General features: G+C 46.4%; 1 protein-coding gene across 2 annotated transcripts; it reads left to right on the forward strand.

The window, feature by feature from the left end:
• Positions 1-4,566: 4,566 nt before the first annotated feature.
• On the forward strand, positions 4,567-21,505 carry LOC139311824 (zinc finger protein 585A-like). 2 transcript variants are annotated; one of them, XM_070936344.1, is made up of 5 exons: positions 4,567-4,631; positions 9,057-9,139; positions 14,007-14,695; positions 16,519-16,639; positions 17,901-21,505. In XM_070936344.1, the coding sequence occupies exons 3-5, from the start codon at positions 14,012-14,014 to the stop codon at positions 20,885-20,887; spliced, it is 3,792 nt and encodes a 1,263-aa protein (XP_070792445.1). In that variant the 5' UTR covers positions 4,567-4,631; positions 9,057-9,139; positions 14,007-14,011; the 3' UTR covers positions 20,888-21,505. The 2 variants fall into 2 exon arrangements, with proteins under 2 accessions (XP_070792445.1, XP_070792446.1); XM_070936345.1 differs by lacking the exon at positions 4,567-4,631 and adding an exon at positions 5,239-5,431.
• The last annotated feature ends 1,329 nt before the right edge of the window (positions 21,506-22,834 follow it).

Here is a 22,834-nt window from a genome sequence, read left to right on the forward strand (position 1 = left end):
CTGCATCAGGGGTGGGCAACTGTGGCCCTTTTACAACCTGTGGACTTCAACTCCCAGAATTCCTGAGACAGCCAAGCTGGCTCAGGCATTCTGGGAGTTGAAGTCCACAGGTCATAAAGGGGCCATATTTGCCCATCCCTGGTTCACATCCTTTTGTATTATTTGCAAAGGGAGACACGTCCCGTCTAGCCCTCTGCTGGTTGGATCTTTCTGGTCGTCTCTCTCTCTCTCTCTCTCTCTCTCTCTCTCTCTCTCTCTCTCTCTCTCTCTCTCTCTCTCTTTTTTTGCTTTTTTGGAAAGCTTTTTTTTGTGGGGGAAGTTGGAGAGGCCTTTTGTACTCCTTGCTTGGTCCTGTTAAGGAAAAATATGTATTTGTGCTCGTCCCAGGGACCCTTGAACGCTTTGCACTGCTCCTTTTTAGATCACAGAATAAACAGGAGTTGGAAGGGACTTTGGAGGATAAAAGTAACAAGAGTTGGAAGCAGTGGTGAAATCCAATTTTTTTTACTATCGGTTCTCAGGGCGTGGTTTGGTGGGCGTGGCAGGGGAAGGATATTGCAAAATCCCCATTCCCTCCCCACTCCAGGGGGGGGGAGGATATTGCAAAATCCCCATTCCCACCCCACTCAGGGGCCAGCCAGAGGTGGTATTTGCCAGTTCTCCAAACTACTCAAAATTTCTGCTACTGGTTTTCCATAACCTGTCACAACCTGCTGGATTTCACCCCTGGTTAGAAAGGACCTTGGAAGTCATTTGGTCCAACCCCCTGCTCACGCAGGAGACCTATGCTAGGGATTCGAACCGCTGAACTGCCCCATTTGAGACAATCTCTTCTGAAAAACTTCCAGTGTTGGAGCATTCGCAACTTCTGGTGGCAAGTGGTTCCCCTGGTTAATTGTTCTTAACTGCCAGTAAATGTCTCCTGAATTCTAGGTTGCTTCTCTCCTTGATTACTTTCCATCCGTTGTTTCTTGTCCTGTCTTCAGGTGCTTTGGAGAATTGCTTGACTCCCTCTTCTTTGTGGGAACCCCTCAGATATTGGAAGACTGCTATCATGTCTCCCCAGTCCTTCTTTTCATTCAACTAGACAAACCCAGTTCCTGCAACCGTTCTTCATATGTTTTAGCCTCCAGTCCCCTAATCATCTTCGTTGCTCTTCTCTGCACTCCTTCTAGACTCTCATCATCTTTTTTTACATCGTGACGACCAAAACTGAATGCAGTGTTCTAAGTGTGGCCTTACCGAGGCATTATAAAGTGGTATTAACACTTCACGTGATCTTGATTCTATCCCTCTGTTTATGCAGCCTAGAACTGTGTTGGCTTTTTTGGCAGATGCTGCACACTGCTGGCTCATATTTAAGTGATTGTCTACTAGGACTCCAAGATCCGTCTCACAGTAACTACTATTGAGCCAGGTACCATCTATACTGTACTTGTGCATTTTGTTTTTCTTGCCTAAATGTAGAACCTTTCTTTTTTAACCATTGAATTTCATTTTGTTAGATAGTGCCCAGTGTTCAAGTCTGTCAAGATCCTTCCTTGCCATAAAGCAGTGTTTGGGGAGGGACAGAATAAACCCCATTATAACCTCAAAATGAACACTGGTAGTCACAGTTTATGCCAGATACCAGCGAAACTATACAGACAGTCCTCAACTTACGGCCACAATTGAGCCCAGCATTTCTGTTGCTACGTGAGACGTTTATTAAGTGAACTTTGCCCCAATTTACGACCTTGGTTGCCACAGTTGCTAAGTGAATCATTGTGCTTGTTCAGTTAATAACACGGATCCTGGCTTCAGTGAATCTGGCTTCCTCATTGACTTTGCTTGTCAGGAGGTCGCAAAAGGTAATCACATGACCTCCGGGACACTACAACAGTCATAAATATGAGTCAGCTGCCAAGTGTCTGAATCCTGATCACGTGACCATGGGGATGCTACAACGGTCACAAGTCACTTTTTTCAGTGCTGTTGAAACTTCGAATGGTCACTAAAGGAACTGTTGTAAGTCAAGGACTATCTGTACTCAAGATGCCTCAGAGAAGGAAAAATACCCGATGGATGGAAAAATGCTGAAGTGATTCTTATACACAAGAAAGAGGCCCAAGATGATTTAAAGAACTATCGCCCAATAAGCCTTCTTTCGGTCATCTAAAAGGTTTTCACCAAGATAATAGCAAAAAGAATATGGAGAACATTAAATGACGCACAGCCAAAGGAGCAGGCAGGGTTCAGAGGTGGCTACAGCACAATGGATCAAAATTTCATATTGCGAAATATTTCTTCAAGGCAAAATGAGAAAAGGAGAACCAGTAACGGAAATTTAGAGGAGTTTAGAGAACCGGCAAATACCACCTCTGGCTGGCCCCAGAGTGGGATGGGAATGGAGATTTTGCAATATCCTTCCCCTAGGAGTGGGGAGGGAATGGGGATTTTGCAGTATCCTTCCCCTGCCACGCCCACCAAGCCACACCCACAGAACTGGTAGTAAAAAAATTTGAATTTCACCACTGATGTCACCCCCTAGTCCCTCTTTTCATTAGGGTTGCCAGGTGTCCACTATTTGAGCGGACAGTCCGCTTTTTTCACATTATGTTCATTATTTTTTTTCACAAAATAGTGGACATTTTTTTTATTCAAAAGCTTTATGATGAAATGGTACGTAAGTTTTGCGAGTCAGAATTCCATGAAGTTTTGCGCCATGTTCCAACACGTTGGTTAAGTTTGTTTAAAGCGGTCGAAAGACTTTTTTTAAACTGGATACCTCTAAAATAGTATTTTATTTCTCTTGAATCTGATGAGTGCCAGAAGGTTATCTGGAACCTTATTTCGGATCAGGAAAATGAACTCGCAAAGGACGATGAACCAACAATTTCAGAATTGTATTTATATTTCAAGCACTTCTTCATGTCAATAATGCAAGACACCCTACTGAAGCTGGAAAGCAAGAAAATTCTTGCATGTGATCTTCACATTATCATGTGTAAGCTGCGTGATTCTTTGCAAAAAAAATACGATGAGCAGTTTTTTGGAATGAAAGTTTTATTTGCCTTACGTAAAAAACATTTGCCTGAGAATGTCGTGCAAAAGTTCAAGAAAGAAGCCATCAACGTGTATCAAAGAGCCATTGCGTACCTAGAAAAGTGGTATAATTTCACCGATTCAGTATATGAGACACTAAATTGTTTCAATCTAATTGATCGCAATAATCCTCCAACTTTAGAAGAAATGATGAACATCTGGTTATTATCACCATGGCGAGAAGAACTTCCACCCAACACTCTCTTCGATTAAATTTCTGCCTTAGAAGATGTTTATGTTCATCTGCAGGGCGATTCATCCCTTGATAAGTGGACGTACTTTTTCAAGAAAGAGCCAGCTCCGAGTTTACTGAAACTGTTCCAGTATTGTGCATCAATTCCGGTATCCAATGCAAACGTTGAACGAATTTTCAGCGTCATGGGAAATTTGTGGACTGACGAACGTAACCGACTGCTTGTACCATCAGTTCGAAGTGAACTTTGTATATTTTTTAATATTTCTCAACGTTGTACTGAAATTAAAGAATTATTCCTTAAACACAAAGAATTGATCAAAGCTGCACAGTCAAATAAAAAATACACACGACAGCAAAGTAAAATGTAATTTAATATTTTACATATTATATTTGATGTTTTGAATTTTAAGTAAAGTTTTGAAGTGATTATTTTAATACGTGTTAAAATGTTTGTAAGAAAATATATAATTTAATTGTAAAAAATTTTTTTATTTTTTTTACTACTTAACCACCCCACCCCACCCCATCCCCCACTTGTCCGCTATTTTTTGGAAGCAGACCTGGCAACCCTACTTTTCATTAAATATTACTAGAAATACCCAATTCCTGCAACATTCCTGAAAAAAATTGAATTTTCACCACTGTTAAAATCCCATTTTTCCGCCGGGAGGGGGGAGGGGAGGAGTGAAAAAAACGCGGTCGCAAATCGACAGAGCTGCGGCAACCTAGAGGGGCTCCTCCTTCCAGAGACCATAGAGTTGAGGGTGAGGAGCGGAGAGGGGGTGGTGGTGAGGCAAACTATTCCTCAATGCTGGACTTCCGGCCTGGGTTCTTCAGAGGGGGGGGGCATTTTCCCATCGTGGAATGATAGGAATCCCTTTTTTTTCCGTCGGGAGGGAAGGAGGGACAAAACGCGGCCGCCAATCGACCGAGCTGCAGCATCCTAGAAGGGCTCCTCCTGCCAGAGACCATAGAGTTGACGGTGAGGAGCGGGGAGGGGATGGTAAGGCAAACCATTCCTCAATGCTGGACTTCCGGCCTAGGTTCTTCAAGGGGCATTTTCCCATCGTGGAATGATAGGAATCCCTTTTTTTTCCGTCGAGAGGGAAGGAGGGACAAAACGCGGCCGCCAATCGACAGAGCTGCAGCATCCCAGAGGGGCGCCTCTTGCCAGAGACCATAGAGTTGAGGGTGAGGAGGGGGCCCCCCAAACCATTCCCCAATGCTGGACTTCCGGCCTGGGGTTTTTTTTTTTTTCAAAGGGGCATTTTCCCCGCGGTGGGTTGGAATCCCCGTCGGGCTCCCTCGTGCTCCGGAGCGGGGAAGCGGCGGTGCAAATAAAAAAGAAGGGGTGAGTGCGGCCGAAAGCGGAGAAAGGACGCCGAGAGGAAAGAGGAGGTGGGCTGGAGATTTTAAAAAGGGTGGGGGCTTTTTTTTCTCATCCCCTCCCCTCTCTTTCCCTGGGGGGGGATTTTTTTGCAGAGCAATCAAGCGGCTCGATCCCAAAAGATCCCAAAAGATCTTGGGGATTTTGCTCCTTTAGCTGGGGAAGGGCCCGCAGGAAACCTCCCCTTCCCCAGGGACTCAGTGTTCCCAGCGATATAGCAATTAACCTGTTTTTTTTAAAAAAATAATTTAATAATTAATTAATTAATTAATTAATTAATATACCGCCCTACTCCCGAAGGACTCAGGGCGGTGAACAGCCAAACAGTAAAAATACATAAATTCAAAATTTAAAAACAAAAGTAAAATCAAATTAAACAAGTTTGGCCCAAACAGATTAAAACCCCAATCATTTAAAAATTAAAACTCTTGTTATTAAGTGTGAACTTTTGACTTGCCTTGAGAGACTTGCCAGGAGAGGTAAAACAAAGTAGCGGCTGTGTGTATGTGTGTGTGGGGGGGTGTCGAGGGAATCCGTTCAGATTTAATTAGATTCCTTAATAAATCTCTTAAATATGGAAGAAAAAGAGGGAGTCGAGCTATTCTCCAAAGCCCCTTGAACGCAGGGCAAGAAGCAACGGATGGAAACCGATCAAGGAGAGGAGAAGCAGCTTTGAAATAAGGAGAAAATTCTCGATGTTTTTAGAACAATTCGTCGGTGGAACGACCTGCCTCCAGAAGTTGTGAATGCTCCAACCTTGGAAGGTTTAAAGAAGAGATTGGACAACTGTTTTGTCTGAAATGGCATATAGAGTTTGCTGGCTAAAGAAGGGGTTGGACTAGAACAGGGGTCTCCAACCTTGGCAACTTTTAAGCCTGGTGGACTTCAACTTTGAAGTCCACCAGGCTTAAAAATTGCCAAGGTTGAAGACCCCTGGACTAGAAGGCCTCCAACGTCCCTTTCCGACTCTGATTTTTTTTTCTATTCTATTGGAAAGGTGGAAGGAAAGAGAAGAGGACGATAGGTGGTTCAGAAGTGGGAAATACGAATAAATAAATTAAAATGTTTATACACACTCCGGTAGAGTGAAGTTCCCTGAGGATGGGCTCCAGGACAAGTCCCTAAAGCTCGGAAGACTAAACCTCTGGTTGCGGAGACCGACCGACCTGCAAATGTTATTCCTGGGACACGTATATTCGCCTTCATTCATAAGAATATACACTGCTCAAAAAAATAAAGGGAACACAAGCAGAAGACATCCGAGATCTGAATGAATGAAATAGCCTTATTAAATACTTTGTTCGTTACATACAGGAGTTTATACACTGCTCAAACAACTAAAGGGAACATAAAACTACTGTATGTAACGAACAAAGTATTTAATAAGGCTATTTCATTCATTCAGCTCTTGGATGTCTTCTGCTTGTGTTCCCTTTATTTTTTTGAGCAGTGTATAAGAAAAGGCTTGTAAAGCCTTAGTAAGACCACACTCAGAATGCTTGCATCCAGTTTTGGCCACCATATTATAAAAAAGATGTGGAGACTAGAAAGGGCACAGAAAAGAGCAACAAAGATGATTAGGGGGCTTGAGACTAAAACATAAAGAAGGAATTGGTTGCAGGAATTGGGTATGGCTAGTTCAGGGTCTGCCACCGTAAACAATAAGAGCCATTTGGACCTGTTTCCCACAGAAAAGAAAACACCGGGAGCCACAAAACCCTTCTTGCGCCTGACTGTTTCTTGAGCAGCCACAAAACTAGCATATGCAGTTGAATTAAATGTTCTGTTTTCTTCTGAAACTTTTCTTTTCTTGGATTTATCCATGGTTGGCCTACTGGGGGTTGAAAAGCTCAATATGCTGGCGGGTGTCGCACATTGGTGGTTGTGACGCATAGTTTGAGTGACGGAGCCGCAGCAGAACGGTGAAAGAGCCACATGCGGCTCCAGAGCCGCAGGTTGCTGACCCCTGGGCTAGTTTAATGAAAAGGACTAGGGGTGACATGATAGTAATCTTCCAATATCTCGGGGGCTGCTGTAAAGAGAAGGGAGTCAACCTATTTTCCAAAGCACCAGAAGGCAAGACAGGAAACAATGGTTGGAAACTGATCAAAGAGAGAATTAAGGAGAAACTTCCTAACAGAACAATTAACCGGTGGAACGATTTGCCTTCAGAAATTGTAGGAAATCACTGGAGGTTTTTAAGTAAAGAAACATACGAATCAAGGCTACATGAATAAATGAATGCTGGTTTGTTGGCAAGATTCAGCATTTTTTAAGAGGGACAGGTAAGATGGCAAGTTTTTGTTAACATATTCTCGATTTCCAGAGAATTTGAGTATGTGGGGAACTTACCATCTTCCTAATTATAGATACAAGGCTATGTTGGGGTTTTTTCATATCTGAATTTTTTCCAATTTGCTTAGGCCTTCATTTTTGTTAGATTTTTTCCATTCAGAATAACAAAATAATAGAATTTGGAAGGAACCTTGAAGATGAAGATCCACGGTCCAACCCCCTGCTCAGGCAGGAAACCCTATACCAGTGATGGCTAACCTTTTTGCCATCGCGTGCCAGGAAGGGGTGGGGTGGGGGAGGTTTGCCCGTGCATGTGCCCACACCCATAATTCTATGTGTCCCGCCACGCACATGCGAGCGCGACCCTCCTTTCCCCCCCCCACTCCTGGCACGCGATGGCCCGGTAGGCCCATTTTTCTTTCTCACATGACTCCAGATCCTTTCTATGCATCTGAGGAGGGCGAAAACAGCCTTCCCCACCCCCTCGGAGGCCGGAAGTTGAGAAACGGGCCGTTTCAGGCCTCCGAGGGGGTGGGGAAGGCTGTTTTCACCCTCCCCAGATGCATAGAGAGGATCTGGAGCCAGGGAGAAAGAAAAACGGGCCTTCCCCTGCCCCCCCAGGCCCTCTTCTGGTGGGCCCAAAAGGGCCGAAAATCAGCTGACAGAGCTGAGCTGGTGTGCCGGGCAATATGACTCCGTGTGCCACCTGTGACACGCGTGCCATAGGTTCGCCATCACGGCCCTATACCATTTCAGACAAACAGTTGTCCAATCTATTTAAAAAACTCTCCCATGTTTAGGTGCCTTTTTTATTTAACCAGATCTCATTTCCTGTCACCGAGCACTTCCCTTTCAGAAACCTTTTATCCAAAGACTTTCAGGATGGCCCCTTAGATTTCCCTTGTTTACCTAAATATCTGAGATCAAAGCTAAACACATTTTTTTTGTGTGCGATCTATCAAAGCCTGGCTTAACTTGGCAGAGTCGCAATTACTAATATCCTTGTCAAGTTAGATCTCGTGTATTCTGTTTTGCCTGCAAAGTACTTTTTCTGTATTAAATACCGAATGTATGACTGGGTGACTTTGAGGAAATGGGAAGAAGAGTTGTTGCCTAGGAAACAATCAGAGAAGAGAGGCAGGCGCCCTTAGTGGCTCAACGGTCAGAGGAAGGAAGGAAGGACCCGTCCTAACGGCAGCAGGAAGTTTATACCTGCATTCTTGCAAGATTCTGTTAATGTAGCTTCCAAAAAAGTAGAATTAATTCATCCAGTTGGGAGGGCTGATAATATCAGTGTGCAGGTTTACATGTATGGCCCCCTCTTAAGGCAAAATGTGATTCTGTGTTAATGTACAGGTAGTCCTCAACTTATGACCATTCGTTTAAAGACCAAAGTGACAACGGCACTGAGAAAAGTGACTTACGACCAATTTTTCACACTTACAGCTGTTGCAGAATGACACACAATCAAAATTCAGACGCTTAGCAATTGGTTCATTTTTATGACACTTGCAATGTCCTGGGGGTCATGTGATCCCCTTTTGCGACCATCCGACAAGCAAACTCCATGAGGAAGCCAGATTCGCTTAACAATCCGTGTTCCTAATTTAACAACCACAGCTATTCACTTAACAAACTGACAAGAAAGGTCTTAAAAACTCACTGAACAAATGATTCGCTTAGGAACAGAAATTTTGGGCTCAATTGTGGTCATAAGTCGAGGACTATCTGTATATCCTGCACAGACTAATAATTGGGATTTGGATTGGAATTGGAAGCCAGTCATTAGGCTGAGGTCTTCCTTATTGCTTATTTGGAAGAATAGAGGGAACATTATTTCTAATTTTCAGTTGGTTCTGCTCAGAATATTGCAACACAGTCTCTTCAATTAACGCACCCTGTCCCCTTTTTTATAGCCTGCTGTCCAGTAAAAATTTATTATCTTATTCTGATTATAAATTGGCAGTTTATTATTTTATGGGAAGGAGTGCTTGCTTATCTCTTTGATACCTTCTCCACTCCCTTATTTCTTTTTGTTTCTTTTCTTTAGTAAAACCATCCAATATTTTTTAACATTCCATTTGTCTTGTGTAGGACAGTTATGAACTGAATCTTCTTAAAGCTGCAAGTTTAAGCCTGTAAACGGAGCCAAGGTGTAAGCAGGAGTGAGAATAAAGGTAAGGAGGAAAAAAAAAAATCTTTCCCAAAGGTTTGGCAAGGTCAAATCTATATATATAAAAGCAAAATACCACTCATGCTTCATCATGAAATCTCCAGAACCGTAAAGCTTATGAACTTGAAATTTGGCACGTATGTTCCTCTTGGCTTCTAGGTGCTTGCTAAGAAAGGATTTTTCGAAATGACCATAATTTATTAACATGTTCTTATGCTAAGGAGTTAGGTTCTACTCCCCCTCCCCACCTGAAAAGAACTCTGTTCCAACTGCCACTTGACCAGCGCATGACTCATCCAGCCTGCGGGCTGGGAATTTAGACGTACTCCCCACCTAAAAGGGAGAGAAGGGGATAAGATAGGAGAGGCCTCTGTGGGGCCAGCCTGAGGGAGAGAAGTGGGAAAGGAGAGGAGACAATTCTGTGGGGCAAGCCTGAGGGAGAGAAGGGGAGGCCGATCGTAACTACTCATTAATTTTCAAGCTGTAAGTGTCGATTTATCAAGCCCTAAAAATAGTTTCGTAGCAGAGCACGAGTATCCAGCTAGTGTAATATAAAATACAGTAGTTAAAGTTGGACGAAACCATCAAACAGATAGAAGCTGGCCTTCTCACCTCACACGGTGGTCGTTGTGGGGGGAATACAGGTAGTCCTCGACTAATAGTTTGCTTAGTGACCATTCAAAGTTATGACGACACTGAAAAAAGTGACAGGACCGTTTTTCACAGTTGCAACCTTTGAAGCATCCCTGTGGTCGTGTGATCGAAATTTAGATGCTTGGCAACTGGTTCATATTTATGATGGTTGCAGTGTCCTGGGTCATGTGATCCCCTTTTATGACCTTTGACACGCAAACTCCATGGGGAAGCCAGATTCGCTGAACATCCCGTGTTCCTAACTTAACAACCACAGCAATTCACTTAACAGCTGTGGCAAGAAATGTCGTAAAATGGGGCAAAACTCAACCAATTCTTAACAACCTAAATTCTGGGCTCCATTGTGGTCATAAGTCGAGGACTACCTGAAGGAGGAGGAAGGGGTGTTTATTGCCTCGAGTTAGTTGTAAAAATAATACAGGGATACAAATAAATTCTATTTTTTTCTTTAAGCATTATTTAAATATAGCTAATACGTTAATACTTTTACAATCTTTTTTTTATTTCTAGAATATTACATTCACGTACTGGCAGCAACTTGCGGGTCAAGGTGTAGATACTATAAAACATACTGCTTATTTTGTTCGTTTGTTGTTTTGTTTTTAGTTTCAGGCGCTAATTTTGGACTATTGGGGTCGATTGGAAAGCCAGGTGGGTGACTTTCGGCTAATCACTCTCTCAGCCTAACCCACCTCACAGGATTGTTGTTGTTGCGGAGAAAATAGGAGGAGGAAATTGTGTTGGATACGTTCACCCCCTTGAGTTATTTGTAAAAAAATAATAAAGGCAGGATATAAGTAAACAAATCTTTGAAAGGTTTCCCCCACCCATCCTTAAAACCCTGCCAAAAGGCCAACATTGAGCCAAAAAAAACACAGTTAGGGACATACAGGACCTATCTGCTCCCGGGCTCCCTTTCAGGCAGTCCTCGACTTATGACTTTAATTGAGCCCAAGATTAAAGTCAAAAGTCGCTGCAGTCATAAATCGCAAATTGCGGACAGGAGACCACCAGACATGGCAAACGGTTGCAAAGGCGAGCCAGTTGCCAAATGCCAAAACTGCAATCACATGAGTTCGTGTGTTTGTAGCGCCGAGGTGGCGCAGTGGTTAGAATGCAGTATTGCAGGCTGTTTCTGCTGACTGCTGGCTGCCAGCAGTTCGATTCTCACCAGGCTCAAGGTTGACTCAGCCTTCCATCCTTCTGAGGTAGGTAAAATGAGGACCCAGATTGTTGGGGACTCGGATACACTGACTCTAAAACGCTTAGAGAGGGCTGTGGAGCAGTATATAAGTCTAAGTGCTATTGTGTATGGCCCTTGTTATCCCAAAACCAGATCATAAGTAGCCCTGGGAAGGTCCGTCGTAACTTTGAATAGCTATCAAGTGATGAATTTACATTCAGGACTACTGTATATGTATTTTTTACTAATTTACAGTGAAATATAAGAAGAAATGATAATACAGCAATAAATATTTCTAGTGTCCGTTATTTCAGGAAGAAAATTGTAGCATTGAAATTTGGTCACTGTACTAATGAAATTCGGTACTGGAGGCCCCGTGGGGGTGGTATGAGGTTTATGGGTTACATAGTCCCTCATTATCTCAGGCTACAAGGCTTGCTGGCTGATGGAGATCGAATCATTTTTATGCATCAAATTGGTATATGACTGTACAGGTAGTCCTCGATTTACGACCACAATTGAGCCCAAAATTTCTATTGCTAAGTGAAGACATTTGGTAAGTGAGTTTTGTCCCGTTTTACGATCTTACTTACCAGAGCTGTTGAGTGAATCGCGGCAGTTGTTAAATTAGTAACATGGTTGTTCAGTGAACCTGGTTTCTTCGTTGACTTTGCTGGTCAGGTCGCAAAAGGAGAAAACATGACCCCTGGGACACTGCAACCGTCATAAATACGAGACAGTTGCCAAGCATCTGAATTTTGATCACGTGACCATGGGGATGCTGCAACGGTCATAAGTGTGAAAAATGTTTTTTTCAGTGCCGTTGTAACTTCGAACGGTACTAAATGCAGACTAGCATCTGCGTTTTCCTGCTTTGGATGAGAGCACATCTCTGTCCTTCTCTCCTGGCCACTTTTTACAGAGGCACAATTGAGAGCGTTTTAACAAACTGCATCACTGCTTGATTTGGTGACAGCAGTGCCTCAAATAGAAAGTCCATACAGAGAGTGGTAAGGACAGCTGAGAAGATTATAGGAAGCTCCCTTCCTGTTATTCAGGATACTGCTTATAAGTGCTATTTGCTTAGAGCTCAAAGACTTGTTAGAGACCCCACACACCCACTCCAAGTCTGTTTGTATTGCTCCCCTCTGGGAGGAGGTTTCAAAGTATTTCTAGCCGGACTACCAGATTCTGGAACAGTTTGTTCCCTGTGTAATCTGGTAAACTCACAAGATTAGTTTTTCTCACCATATACACGTATATATCCAAACTACTGTGTTTCCCTGAAAATAAGACCTGGTCATATATATATATTTGACTCCAAAAAAGGCATTAGATCTTATTTTCGGGGGATGTCTTCCACTGTCTCACCTCACGGTGACGGCACGGACAGCTCCGCCCAGCAAGAGTCTGTGTGGCTTTTGCTGGCCCACTTCTTATGCAGCCACTTGCCACCGCTCGCGCGTAGCACCCCCTGGCCTCTGTTTCGTCATCAGAGGCCTTCAGGAAAGGGCAATGTGTGGAAGCGGTGGCAAGCGGCTGCAGAAGAAGTGGGCCAGCAAGGCGAGGCGGCTGTCAGGATGTGGGAGGCCTGGCTGCAACTGTGCTAAGTGGGTGCGGGACACGTGGGGCAGCTCCATCCCTACCCTAGCTTGATTTTTACCCAAGCGCCTCACCCCACCTCGTGTAACCAGGTGCAACGGAGTGCGCGGGGTCTTAACTAGGGCTTATTTTGTGGGTAGGGCTTATATTGGGGACAATGTGGTGGAATTCAGCTGGTTCGCACGGGTTCGAACGAACTGGTTGTTAAATTACCCACCCCTGCTATCAAAGTGGATCCTGGGCGCTACGCTGCAATGGAGAAATGGCAGCAAAAGCGGCCGGCACAAGGGAAGAAGGCCGCTTTCCGTCTTTCTCCTCCCTGCTCCTCCTCCTTGTCTCGTGCCGGCCGCTCCGTTGTTAGTTTCTCCAGTGCAGCACAGCGTCCAGGATCCACTTTGATAGCGGGGATCTGTGTCTGTGTGTTTAATAATTTGCCTGGCCAAACTAACCCCGCAGTCTCCCCTATATTGGGCCCAGCTTCGATCATGCTGCCGACTTAATTCCTCGCCCCTCTCACTTTTGCCCGCAGACTGACCAACACCCCCTGCACACAGCACCACAGGAAGGGGGGGATTAAATCCCTCCACTTCCCCCCAATTCAACTTCCCGCGCGAGCTTTCGGGAGCATCAATTTCTTGTCTCTATGGTAAACCCCACTCCTCCTCGTTCCTCGGAAACCTTGCCTCTTAAAGGAGCCAGTCCAGAAGGCTGAAACAGCCGTGAGACCAACGTGTAGACGAGCCCCCTTGGAAACAGCCTTTTAGCAAAGGGTGGAAATTTAACAACCCGTTTACCCAGGGTCAGTTTGGCCGTTGTGGGAGGCTCGTCCTGCTTGTGCGGCGGAGCTGGAGGACAGGGATGGGCCACGCCTCCCACGACAGCCAACCTGACTCTGGGCAAACCAGTTGTGAAATTATTTGACTCATATCATTGGGCGCACATGTAAAAAATCCAAGGTAGGGCGTATTTTTGGGATAGGGCTTATTTTCAGGGAAACATGATAGGTCCCAAATGGTGATCAATTGACTGGGGGATGCTGCAACCTTTTTAAATGCGAGCCGGTTGCCAAGTGCCCAAATGACAATAGCACTTAGACTTATATACTACTTCATAGTTCTTTTACAGCCCTCTCTAAGCAGTTTACAGAGCCAGCCTATTGCCCCCCAACCCCCTCCTCATTTTTACCGACCTCGGAAGGATGGAAGGCTGAGTCAACCTTGAGCCCTGGTGAGATTCCAACTGCCAAACTGCTGGCAGCCGGCAGTCACCAGAAGTAGCCTGCAGTGCTGCATCCTAACTACTACTGCGCCACCACGGCTCTTGACAAATGTCTCGCTTAGCAACTTAAATGTTGCGCTCAATTGTGGTCGTACGTTGAGGACTACCTGTACTTCAAGGGACGGAATTGACAAGCTGTGTTTGTTTTTCATAGGCACCATGATGCTGGGACAAGAGCAGGATCCCGGAGGAGAGAGCCAGCCCCCGCTAGCACCGGTGCTCTTCTCCAGAAGCACAACTACTCAGCAGGAAGTGAAGGTCGAAAATCAAGAGGATTTGGGTGAACTCTGGGAGACTCAGTGGCAGGAGTTCCTGACTACAGTGGAAGTCCCCCAGATCCTTCCGGAGCCTTCCCCATGGGAGGACGCTCACATCTTCCTAGCCTCCTTCGAGCAAGTCGCCAGAGCTTTCCAGTGGCCCATGGAAGAATGGGCGGCCCGTCTCCGGCCTACCTTGGGAGGAGACGCCGAGCAAGCCTACAGCAGCCTGGAGGCAGGAGACCGAGAGGATTACGGGAAAATGAAGGCGGCCATCTTGCAGGCCGACGCGTTGAGCCGGGAGAAGCAACGGCAGCACTTCCGACGTTTCTGCTACCAAGAGGCCGAAGGGCCGAGGAAGGTATACGACCAGTTGCAGAGCCTTTGCCGTCAGTGGCTGAAAGTGGAGAGACATTCAAAGGAACAGATTCTGGAAATGCTGATTCTGGAGCAGTTTCTGGCCATCCTTCCGCCAGAGATGCAGAGCTGGGTAAAGAGACATAACGCGGAGAGCAGCGCTCAAGTCATATCCCTGGCTGAGGATTTCTTGCTCAGGCAGTGGGTGCCGGTGATAACAGAACAAGAGGTATGTGTGCAGAGCTCATTCTTTTATTTATTTTTCTCAGATGTTGTCTGTAATCTGACAGGAAACAGCAAAGTGGAGCACCGAAAAAAAGGACAAAAATGTCCTGAACTCGGAATGAAACAGCCCCATTTTGGAGCATCGGTTTGGAACGTACTGACAAAAACGTGAAATCTAGCAATCAGAATTCAAAACCATCTCTTTCTCCCTCGAAGCTACGGCCACATAGTCCTCGACATACGACCACAGTTGAGCCCAAAATTTTACGTTGCTAAGTGAGAAGTGAGTTTTGCTCCATTTTACGACTTTTCTTGCCAGGTTTGCGAAGTGAATCACGGCAGTCGTTCAATGAATAAGCGCAGTTGTTAAATGAATCTGGTTTTGCCGTCGACTTTGCTCGTCAGTAAGTCGCAAAGGGGGATCACGTGACACCCCCCTCCCCCCGGGGACATTGCAACCGTCATAAATGTGAGTCATTTGTCAAGCCTCCGAATTGAAATCACATGACCATGGGGATGCTGCAGCGGTCATAAGTGTGAAAAACGGTCATGAGTCCCTTTTTTTCAGGGCTGTTGTAATTTCGGACGGTCACTAAACGAACTGTTGTAAGTTAGGGACTACCTGTACACATGATTTACATTCGAATGCTTGACAACTGGTTCATCTTTATGACTTTTGTACCGTCCCGGGGTTACGTCATTCCCTTTTGCGACCTTCTGACAAGCAAAGTCAGCGGGGAAGCCACATTCCCTTAACAACCGTCTTACTAACTTAACAACTGCACTTAACAGCCTGTGGGAAAAAAAGGTGGTAAAGCGGGGCAAAACCCACCGAACAAATTGTCTCGCTTAGCAACATAGATTTTGGGCTGAGCTGTGGCTGTAAGTCAACGACTACCTGTACGTAAGTCCCACATATCAGCAATTGGCAACTGCCTCAGCCGAGCACATCTTGTCACCAGTGGGAGGAAGAAGATGGTGGAGGTCAGTGATGGGTGGTGGCAGAGTGCAGGGTGGCCGAAAGGCTGAGGAAGGAGGGAGATAAGGGAGCGAGGAGCATTAAACCGAAGGTGGGCAGGGCAGGGCAGGAAAAGCATGGAGTCCTCCCCTCACAAAAGCACAGTCCTGGCCTATCAACCATAAACAGGACTACCGAAGCTGCCGTCACTAAGCGCTGCCATCACGAGACGTTTGCCATGCTAGTGATGCTTTACTTAGTGACCGAAGTCCTGGCCCTTATTAAGCTCATTAAGCAAATTCTACTCAGAGTCGTCTCCCTTGGTGACCCAGTGGTTAAACTGCAGTATTGCAGGCTGACTCTGCCCCCAGCCTGGAGTTCGATCCTCACCGGCTCAAGGTTGACTCAGCCTTCCGTCCTTCCGAGGCCCGTAAAATGAGGACCCAGATTGTCGAGGGCTCCTACCATCGGGAAGGAGATATAGAAGTATAGCCAGCCGCACAAACAGGCTGAAGAACACTTTATTTCTCCTGAATGAGAAATAACACCATAACTATGTAGTATGATGGACTGCAGGGCCGGCGCAATGTGTAACATGTTCACACCGGTGCAATAGGACTGGGTGTTGGGTTAGGGATTTTTTTGTCTTCACTGTGAGTTGTATTGTGTTGGGAGGGGTGTACTGAGGGATCTCAACCAATCTCATTGTACATATGTTGTACACTGACAATAAAGATTTGAGTTTGAGGGCAATAGGCCGACATATTAGCCGCATAGAGAGAGCTGTAAAATGCTGTGAAGCGGTGTATAAGTCTAAGTCCTACTGCTGTCTCTTGCAATCTCTCACATCCAGTTGGTTATTCCTGTAGGGGGGACAGGAGCTTGGTGCTAGGTCTGAAAATACGCAGCCCCTGGAGAGAGGGCCCTCTGATGCCGGGCAGAAACTACAATTTGCCAGGGAGCTGAAGATCGAAGAAGATGCTGATGCAGGTAAGATTTGAGGCGTTTATTTTAAAGCCTTTGCGAGGGTGGGGAAGGGGGTGGGGCTGTCCAATCCAGGTGGTCAGACTCTGGGGCGGCATTTCTCAGCCAAGGCATCTTTAAGATGTGCCTTCCCCTTTGTCCTTCTGCTCCAAAGCAAAAAAAAAGAGAGATGTTTTTGTGTTCATCCTTCCTCGTCATAAAGCAGTGCTTTCTCAACCCTTTAAGATATGTGGGCTTCAACTCCCAGAATTCCCCAGCCAGGATAGGCTTTCAAAATTGATGGCCCGTCATAAGTTTGGAGCAACTGGTTGTTAAGTGAGGACTAACTATAAGAGTACAGAGAAGAGCGTAAAGAGTTAAAGATAGAGAGTTCAGAGAAGCGCAACCGAGATGATTAGGGGACTGGAGGCTAAAACATGAGGAACAGTTGCAGGAACTTGAGTATGTCTCCTTCAGGGATCAGCAACCCGCGGCTCTGGAGCCACATGTGGCTCTTTCATCCCTCTTCTGCGGCTCCCTGTTGCTGGTCGGCTCCACAATTGATAGGGCTTTCTGTTAGGACCGGTAGAGGAAAAAGAACGCCGCGCTAGGAGGAGACTCTATGGTGGGGGGAACCGGACTTCCGGTCGGCTCCAGAATTGATGGGGGGGATTCCAGTTAGGACCTTTGTGGCTCTTTGAGTGTTTAAGGTTGCCGACCCCTAGTCTAGTTTAATGAAAAGGAGAACTAAGGGAAACATGATAGCAGTGTTCCAATATCTCAGTGGCTGCCACAAAGAAGAGGGAGTCAAGCTATTCCCCAAAGCACCTGAGGGCAGGACAAGAAGCAATGGGAGGAAACTAATCAAGGAGAGAAGCTACCTAAGACTGGAGAAAATTCCTAATAGTGATAACCATTAATCGGTGGAATGGTTTGCCTTCAGAAGTTGTGGGCAGTCTGTCTAAAATGGTATACGGTTTCTTGCTTGAGCAGAGGGCTGGACTAGAAGACTTCCAAGATCTCTTCCAAATCTGTTATTCAGTTATAATACCTCCCCCCCCCCCTTGATATCAACTAGTAAAGGCTGTTTTATAATTCTGGCCAGAACATCCAGGAAATGGATGAATCTGAAAAACCAGAAAAGTCCAGTTGCCTCTTGAAACAGCAGCTTTGGGACATCCGGGGAATAGTTGCTTCGCAGTCAGATGTCCTGATGCTGATTAGTTCCGTTAAGCGTATTCTCGCGGGCCTCGAGTACTCACTGGACATGTGTTTGTCATTTCTGCAGATATTTGGAAGCTGCGCGAGAGTGAAAATCAGCTGCAGGGAAGGATGCATGGGGTGCCTCCGGAGAGAGCGAATAGCGTTGCTCTACCGTGTTACGATCCAGAAGAGACCCTTGGAGGACAGCAGGGAGTCTACCACATGGAGGGGAGTCCATTTGTCATCAATTACGAGCAGGATGGTAGAAAAGCAGAAATCATTGTCTTCTGTTCAGACACGCAGAAGGAGAAAAGAAGAAAGCAATGCTTGGTGTGCGGGAAAAGCTTCACGCGAAACTCGGCCCTTAACCGGCACGAAAGGATCCACACGGGGGAAAAATCGTACAAATGTTTCCAGTGCGACAAAAGTTTCTACGATAAGACAGCCCTGAAAAGACATCAAAGAACCCACAATACCGATCGAAGGTGTCCTAATGCCTCTCATGCTCAGCCCGGTGAAGATTTACCTCTTCCTCCTTCCGACAAAATCGCACAGAACTTTTGCAGCGAGTGTGGGAAACAATTTGACAGTGTACTGGACCTAAATGTACATAAAAGAATTCACCAGGAGCAGAATCCCAGTGGCAGGACAGAGAGTGGAGAGACATCTGGAAAAAGCCAAACTCTGGAGCTGGGGAAGCATCCAACGGCAGTTGCCACACCGAAAACCTACAAGTGTCTGGAGTGCGAGAAAAGCTTCATTTGGGGTTCATCATATCACAGGCACAAAAAGATCCATTTGAGAAACAAATCTAGCCCACTTTCGTATGAAAGGAAAAGCTTCAAGCAAGGGTCCCAGCTCATGAAATTTCAGCCTTTCCCCGTTGCAAAGAAACACTATAAATGCCCCGAGTGTGAGAAGAGTTTCCCGGCGCTCAAATCCTTGGAAAAACATAAAAAACTCCACCAAAGAGAGAAACTAAATAGCTCTTTGCAAAAGGCACCCGAGACGAAAGACAAAACCTGCTCGGAGTGCGGGAAGTTTTTTGATCGACTGTCCCACCTAAGAAGGCATCAACGGGTCCATACGGGCGAGAAACCCTACAAGTGCCCGATATGCGAGGAGAGTTTCATGTGGCAGGGACCTTTTGAAAGACACCTGAAGGTCCATAAGAAGCAGAAGCCGAAACCTCCAGTGCCAGCGGTGTCTGTTTCCCAGGAGATACCTAATCAGTGTTTGGAGTGCGGGAAGACGTTCAGACAACAGTCGGACCTCATGCGACATTGGCGGGTCCACACTGGTGAGAAGCCTCACAGATGTACGGAATGTGGGGAGTCCTTCATGTGGCCTTCATCTCTCACTATGCATCGGAAGAAGGTCCACGGGGGGAAGCGATTGGTCCCCCTCCTCCAAAAATTACCTCCGGGGCAAGGCAGATCCTACAAATGTTGTGAGTGCGGCAAAAGTTTCGACCGTTCCTCGAGCCTAATAAACCACCGGCGCACCCACACCGGAGAAAAACCATACCAGTGCACCAGCTGTGAGAAGAGTTTCATGTGGCCTCGCTCTCTTCTGAGACACCGAAAGATCCACAACACCAGGAAAGCAGGAGGCCCTTTGCCCCAAAAATCCACTCCGGGGGACAAATCCTGCGTTTGTTCCGATTGTGGGAAACGCTTTGTCTATTCGTATCTCTTGATTCGGCATCGACGCATCCACACTGGAGAGAAACCGTACAAATGTGCGAAATGCGGCGAGAGCTTCAGGTGGGCTTCCTCGTTTAACCTGCACCAAAAGAAGGTCCACGCGGACACGAAGGTGGCTCATCTTCTCCCAAGACAGGCAGACAGGGAGACAAAACCTTACGGGTGTTCAGATTGCGGAAAAGAATTCCAGATACCTTCCCGCCTCTCGAGCCATCAGAGCACTCACACCGGGGAGAGGAAGTACAAGTGCACCACTTGCGGGAAAGGTTTCTTCTGGCAGTCCTCGCTGTCGGTGCATCACAAGCATTTACATAAGACCAAGGAAAAGAAACCGGTCCCCGCTTTGCAACCCATATCTCAGGGACAAGGCAGTGCTAAACCCCAGCCAGTCTCCGCTGAAGGGAAAGCTTTCAAATGCTCCAAGTGCGCAGAGAGTTTTGTGGGGTTTTCAGCTCTTCTGCGACATAGAAAGATCCATGAGAGAGAAAAACTCGGGCTTTTTTTCCAAATGAGACCCGTGACCCCGGGGAAAACTTATCCCTGTACTGAGTGTGGGAAAATTTTTAACTGGCCATCCCGTCTCTTAAGACATCAACGCATCCATTCACAGGAGAGGCCCTGTCGGTGCCCTGATTGCGGAGAGTGTTTCCGGTGGGATTCAGCTCTTAAAGCACATCAAGAGAAGATCCATAAACAGAAGCCAGCGGTCTCTTTCCTGCCCAAAGATGACCCGGTCAAAGAGGAAAATCACCTGTGCGCGGAGTGTGGAGAATCCTTCCCCTCTTTATCATCTCTTATAAGGCATCAGAGTATCCACAAAGGAGAAAAACTGGATGAATCCAGCCACGGCGAAGAGAATTTCCCATGGAATTCAGCCCTCCAAGAACACCCGAAGGCTTGTAAGGAAGAAGAAGAACCGAATTCCCTGCTTCAAAAGCTACCCAGTAGAGGTGGAAGCACCTACCCTTGTCTCCAGTGTGGGAAAAAATTCTCCAAATTGAGGCTGTTGCAGAAACACAAACGGCTCCACCACAAGGAGAAGCGTTACACCTGCACTGAATGCGGGAAGCATTTCACGCAGTCCGCCAGCTTGAAAAGACACTGGTTCGCTCACCAAGAAGAAAAGTCGTTCCACTGCTCGCACTGCGAGAAAAGCTTCGTATACAAAGACAGTCTCACGAGGCACGAGAAGTCCCACGCGGGGCTGGCAGAGTTCACCGTGCAAGTGCTGGACAAAGAATTCTTCGCCACCCCGGAATCACCCCAATGCATCGCGTCGGAGCCCGCCGTGTGTGGCAGTCCCCTAGAACTCCAAGAGGAGATCCCCATTCCAACCTTGAATGCTCCGGAAGTGGTGACGACATGATCCCAAAACGGGCCAATCGATAACAGAAGCCGGCGTCAAGAAATTGTCCTGCAGATTTCAGCGGCAAATCTGAGGAAAGATTGCCAACCCTGTCAGTTTTAACGGAAGAATACCTTCCGGAATCTTCTCTGAGCCGTAACATAATGAAAGCCATGGTCCCACCAAAGGGGGCAGAATATCAGCAAACCCAAATGGAGTTTTGTCTGTTTGGGGCCATGTTGGTTTGTGCTCCCCGGCCCCTTAATTATAGTTTAAGAATTCCAATATGGATGCCCATCCGACATCTGACTTTTGTTATTGAACACAATGTCATATCAGTTGGCTCTTGTATATTGTTAGATGCAAATTGTTGAGTTGAGTTGGGTGGGGCAAGAGGAACAGACTCAGGGTTTTAAGTATATTGACATAAAAATATGTAAAAAAACAAGGAAATACGTTTGTGCCATGTCACCAAAAATACTGCAGTATTGATGCTTGTGTGAAAGTCCTCAGAGGTGTGAGTAATATAACGGTTGGGAATACTTTTGCATCGTTCGACTTTTATTGTCATGATCACAATCTGTTGTTTGTTCAGTTTTATGGAAGGGAACTACTAATAAACACAATGTGCAGAATGAACTAGTGGGGCTTGTGCTGTTCCTCCTTAGCAGTGACTTGTGTGCCCCACATCTTAGTTCCAGGGTACATTTGTGAACATCCCCAGGTTCAGTCTTGACATCCCTGGGGAGATGAGAAGAAACCTGGAAGCTGTTGCCAAGGTTGGACCCACATTGGACTAAGCCAGGGATCTGCAGCCTTAAACACTCAAAGAGCCAATTGGACCCGTTTCCCTCAGAAAAGAAAACACCGGGAGCCACAAAATCCTTCCCGTGCCTGACTATTTCTTGAGTGGCCACAAAACTAGCATATGTAGTTGAAGTAAACGTTCTGTTTTCTTCTGAAACTTTTCTTTTCTTGGATTTATCCATGGTTGGCCTACCAGGGGTTGAAAAGCTCAATAAATTGTATGCCGGCGGATGTTGCACATTGGAGGTTGTGATGCATATTTTGAGTGACAGGGAGCCACAGCAGAGGGGTAAAAGAGCCACATGCGGCTCCAGATCCCTGGGCTAAGCCGTGATTTGTTTGAGCCATGGTCTGTTGAATAAGCCACAATTAGCTGGGCTCCCACAAAATGTTCAGACGCAGAGGTCACGCTAAGCTATAATTGGGAAGGGAGGGAGTTGGTTGTTTTATTTGGATGTCCTATGGCAGTGATGGCTAATCTTTTTGCCATCGCGCGGGGGGTTGCATGTCCGCGTGCCCACACCCATAATTCTATGCGCCCCGCTCCCCCATGCATGCGCGCATGACCCCGTGTTCCCCCCACTTTTGGCACGTGATGGCACAGTGGGCCCGGTAGGTCCGTTTTTTTACTCTCCTCAGGCTCCAGAGACTCGGAGCCTGGGGAGGGCGAAAACGGCCTTTCCCACCCCCGGAGGCCAGAAACGGCCCATTTGCCAACTTCCAGTGGGCCCAGAACGCCCAAAAATCAGCTAGCCGGCGCGCGCATGCACACTGGAGCTGAGCTCGTGTTCCCACCAATGACTCCGCCTGCCACCCGTGGCACACGTGCCATAGATTCGCCATCACAGTCCTATGGTGTTGAATTCTGCCAGTTGTTGATGGGCTGGATGGAGTACAGGTTAGTCCGCGAATTACAACCATTTGTTTAGTGACCAAAGTTTTTAAGAGGCACTGAAAAAAGTGACTTACGACCGTTCTTCACACTTACGACCGTTGCAGCATCCCCATGGTCACGTCGTCAAAATTCAGCCGCTTGGCAACTGGTTCATATTTATGACAGTTGCAGTGTCCCGGGGTTATGCGATCCCCTTTTGCGACCTCCTGACAAGCGAAGTCAACGGGGAAGGCCGATTCACTGAACACCCGTGTTCCTAGCAGCGA

The sequence above is a fragment of the Pituophis catenifer genome, unplaced genomic scaffold (genome assembly GCF_029215685.1).
Source record: "Pituophis catenifer annectens isolate HBS135680 unplaced genomic scaffold, rPitCat1.0.hap2 SCAF_2, whole genome shotgun sequence".
NCBI classification, from domain to species: domain Eukaryota; kingdom Metazoa; phylum Chordata; class Lepidosauria; order Squamata; family Colubridae; genus Pituophis; species Pituophis catenifer.

Excerpts from the sequence above, each read along its gene's own strand:
- LOC139311824 (XM_070936344.1), top strand. The coding sequence starts at position 14,012 with ATGATGCTGGGACAAGAGCAGGATCCCGGAGGAGAGAGCCAGCCCCCG. Across the intron at positions 14,696-16,518 it reads CGGTGATAACAGAACAAGAG|GGGGGACAGGAGCTTGGTGC; the intron begins GTATGTGTGCAG and ends TTATTCCTGTAG. Across the intron at positions 16,640-17,900 it reads CGAAGAAGATGCTGATGCAG|ATATTTGGAAGCTGCGCGAG; the intron begins GTAAGATTTGAG and ends TCATTTCTGCAG.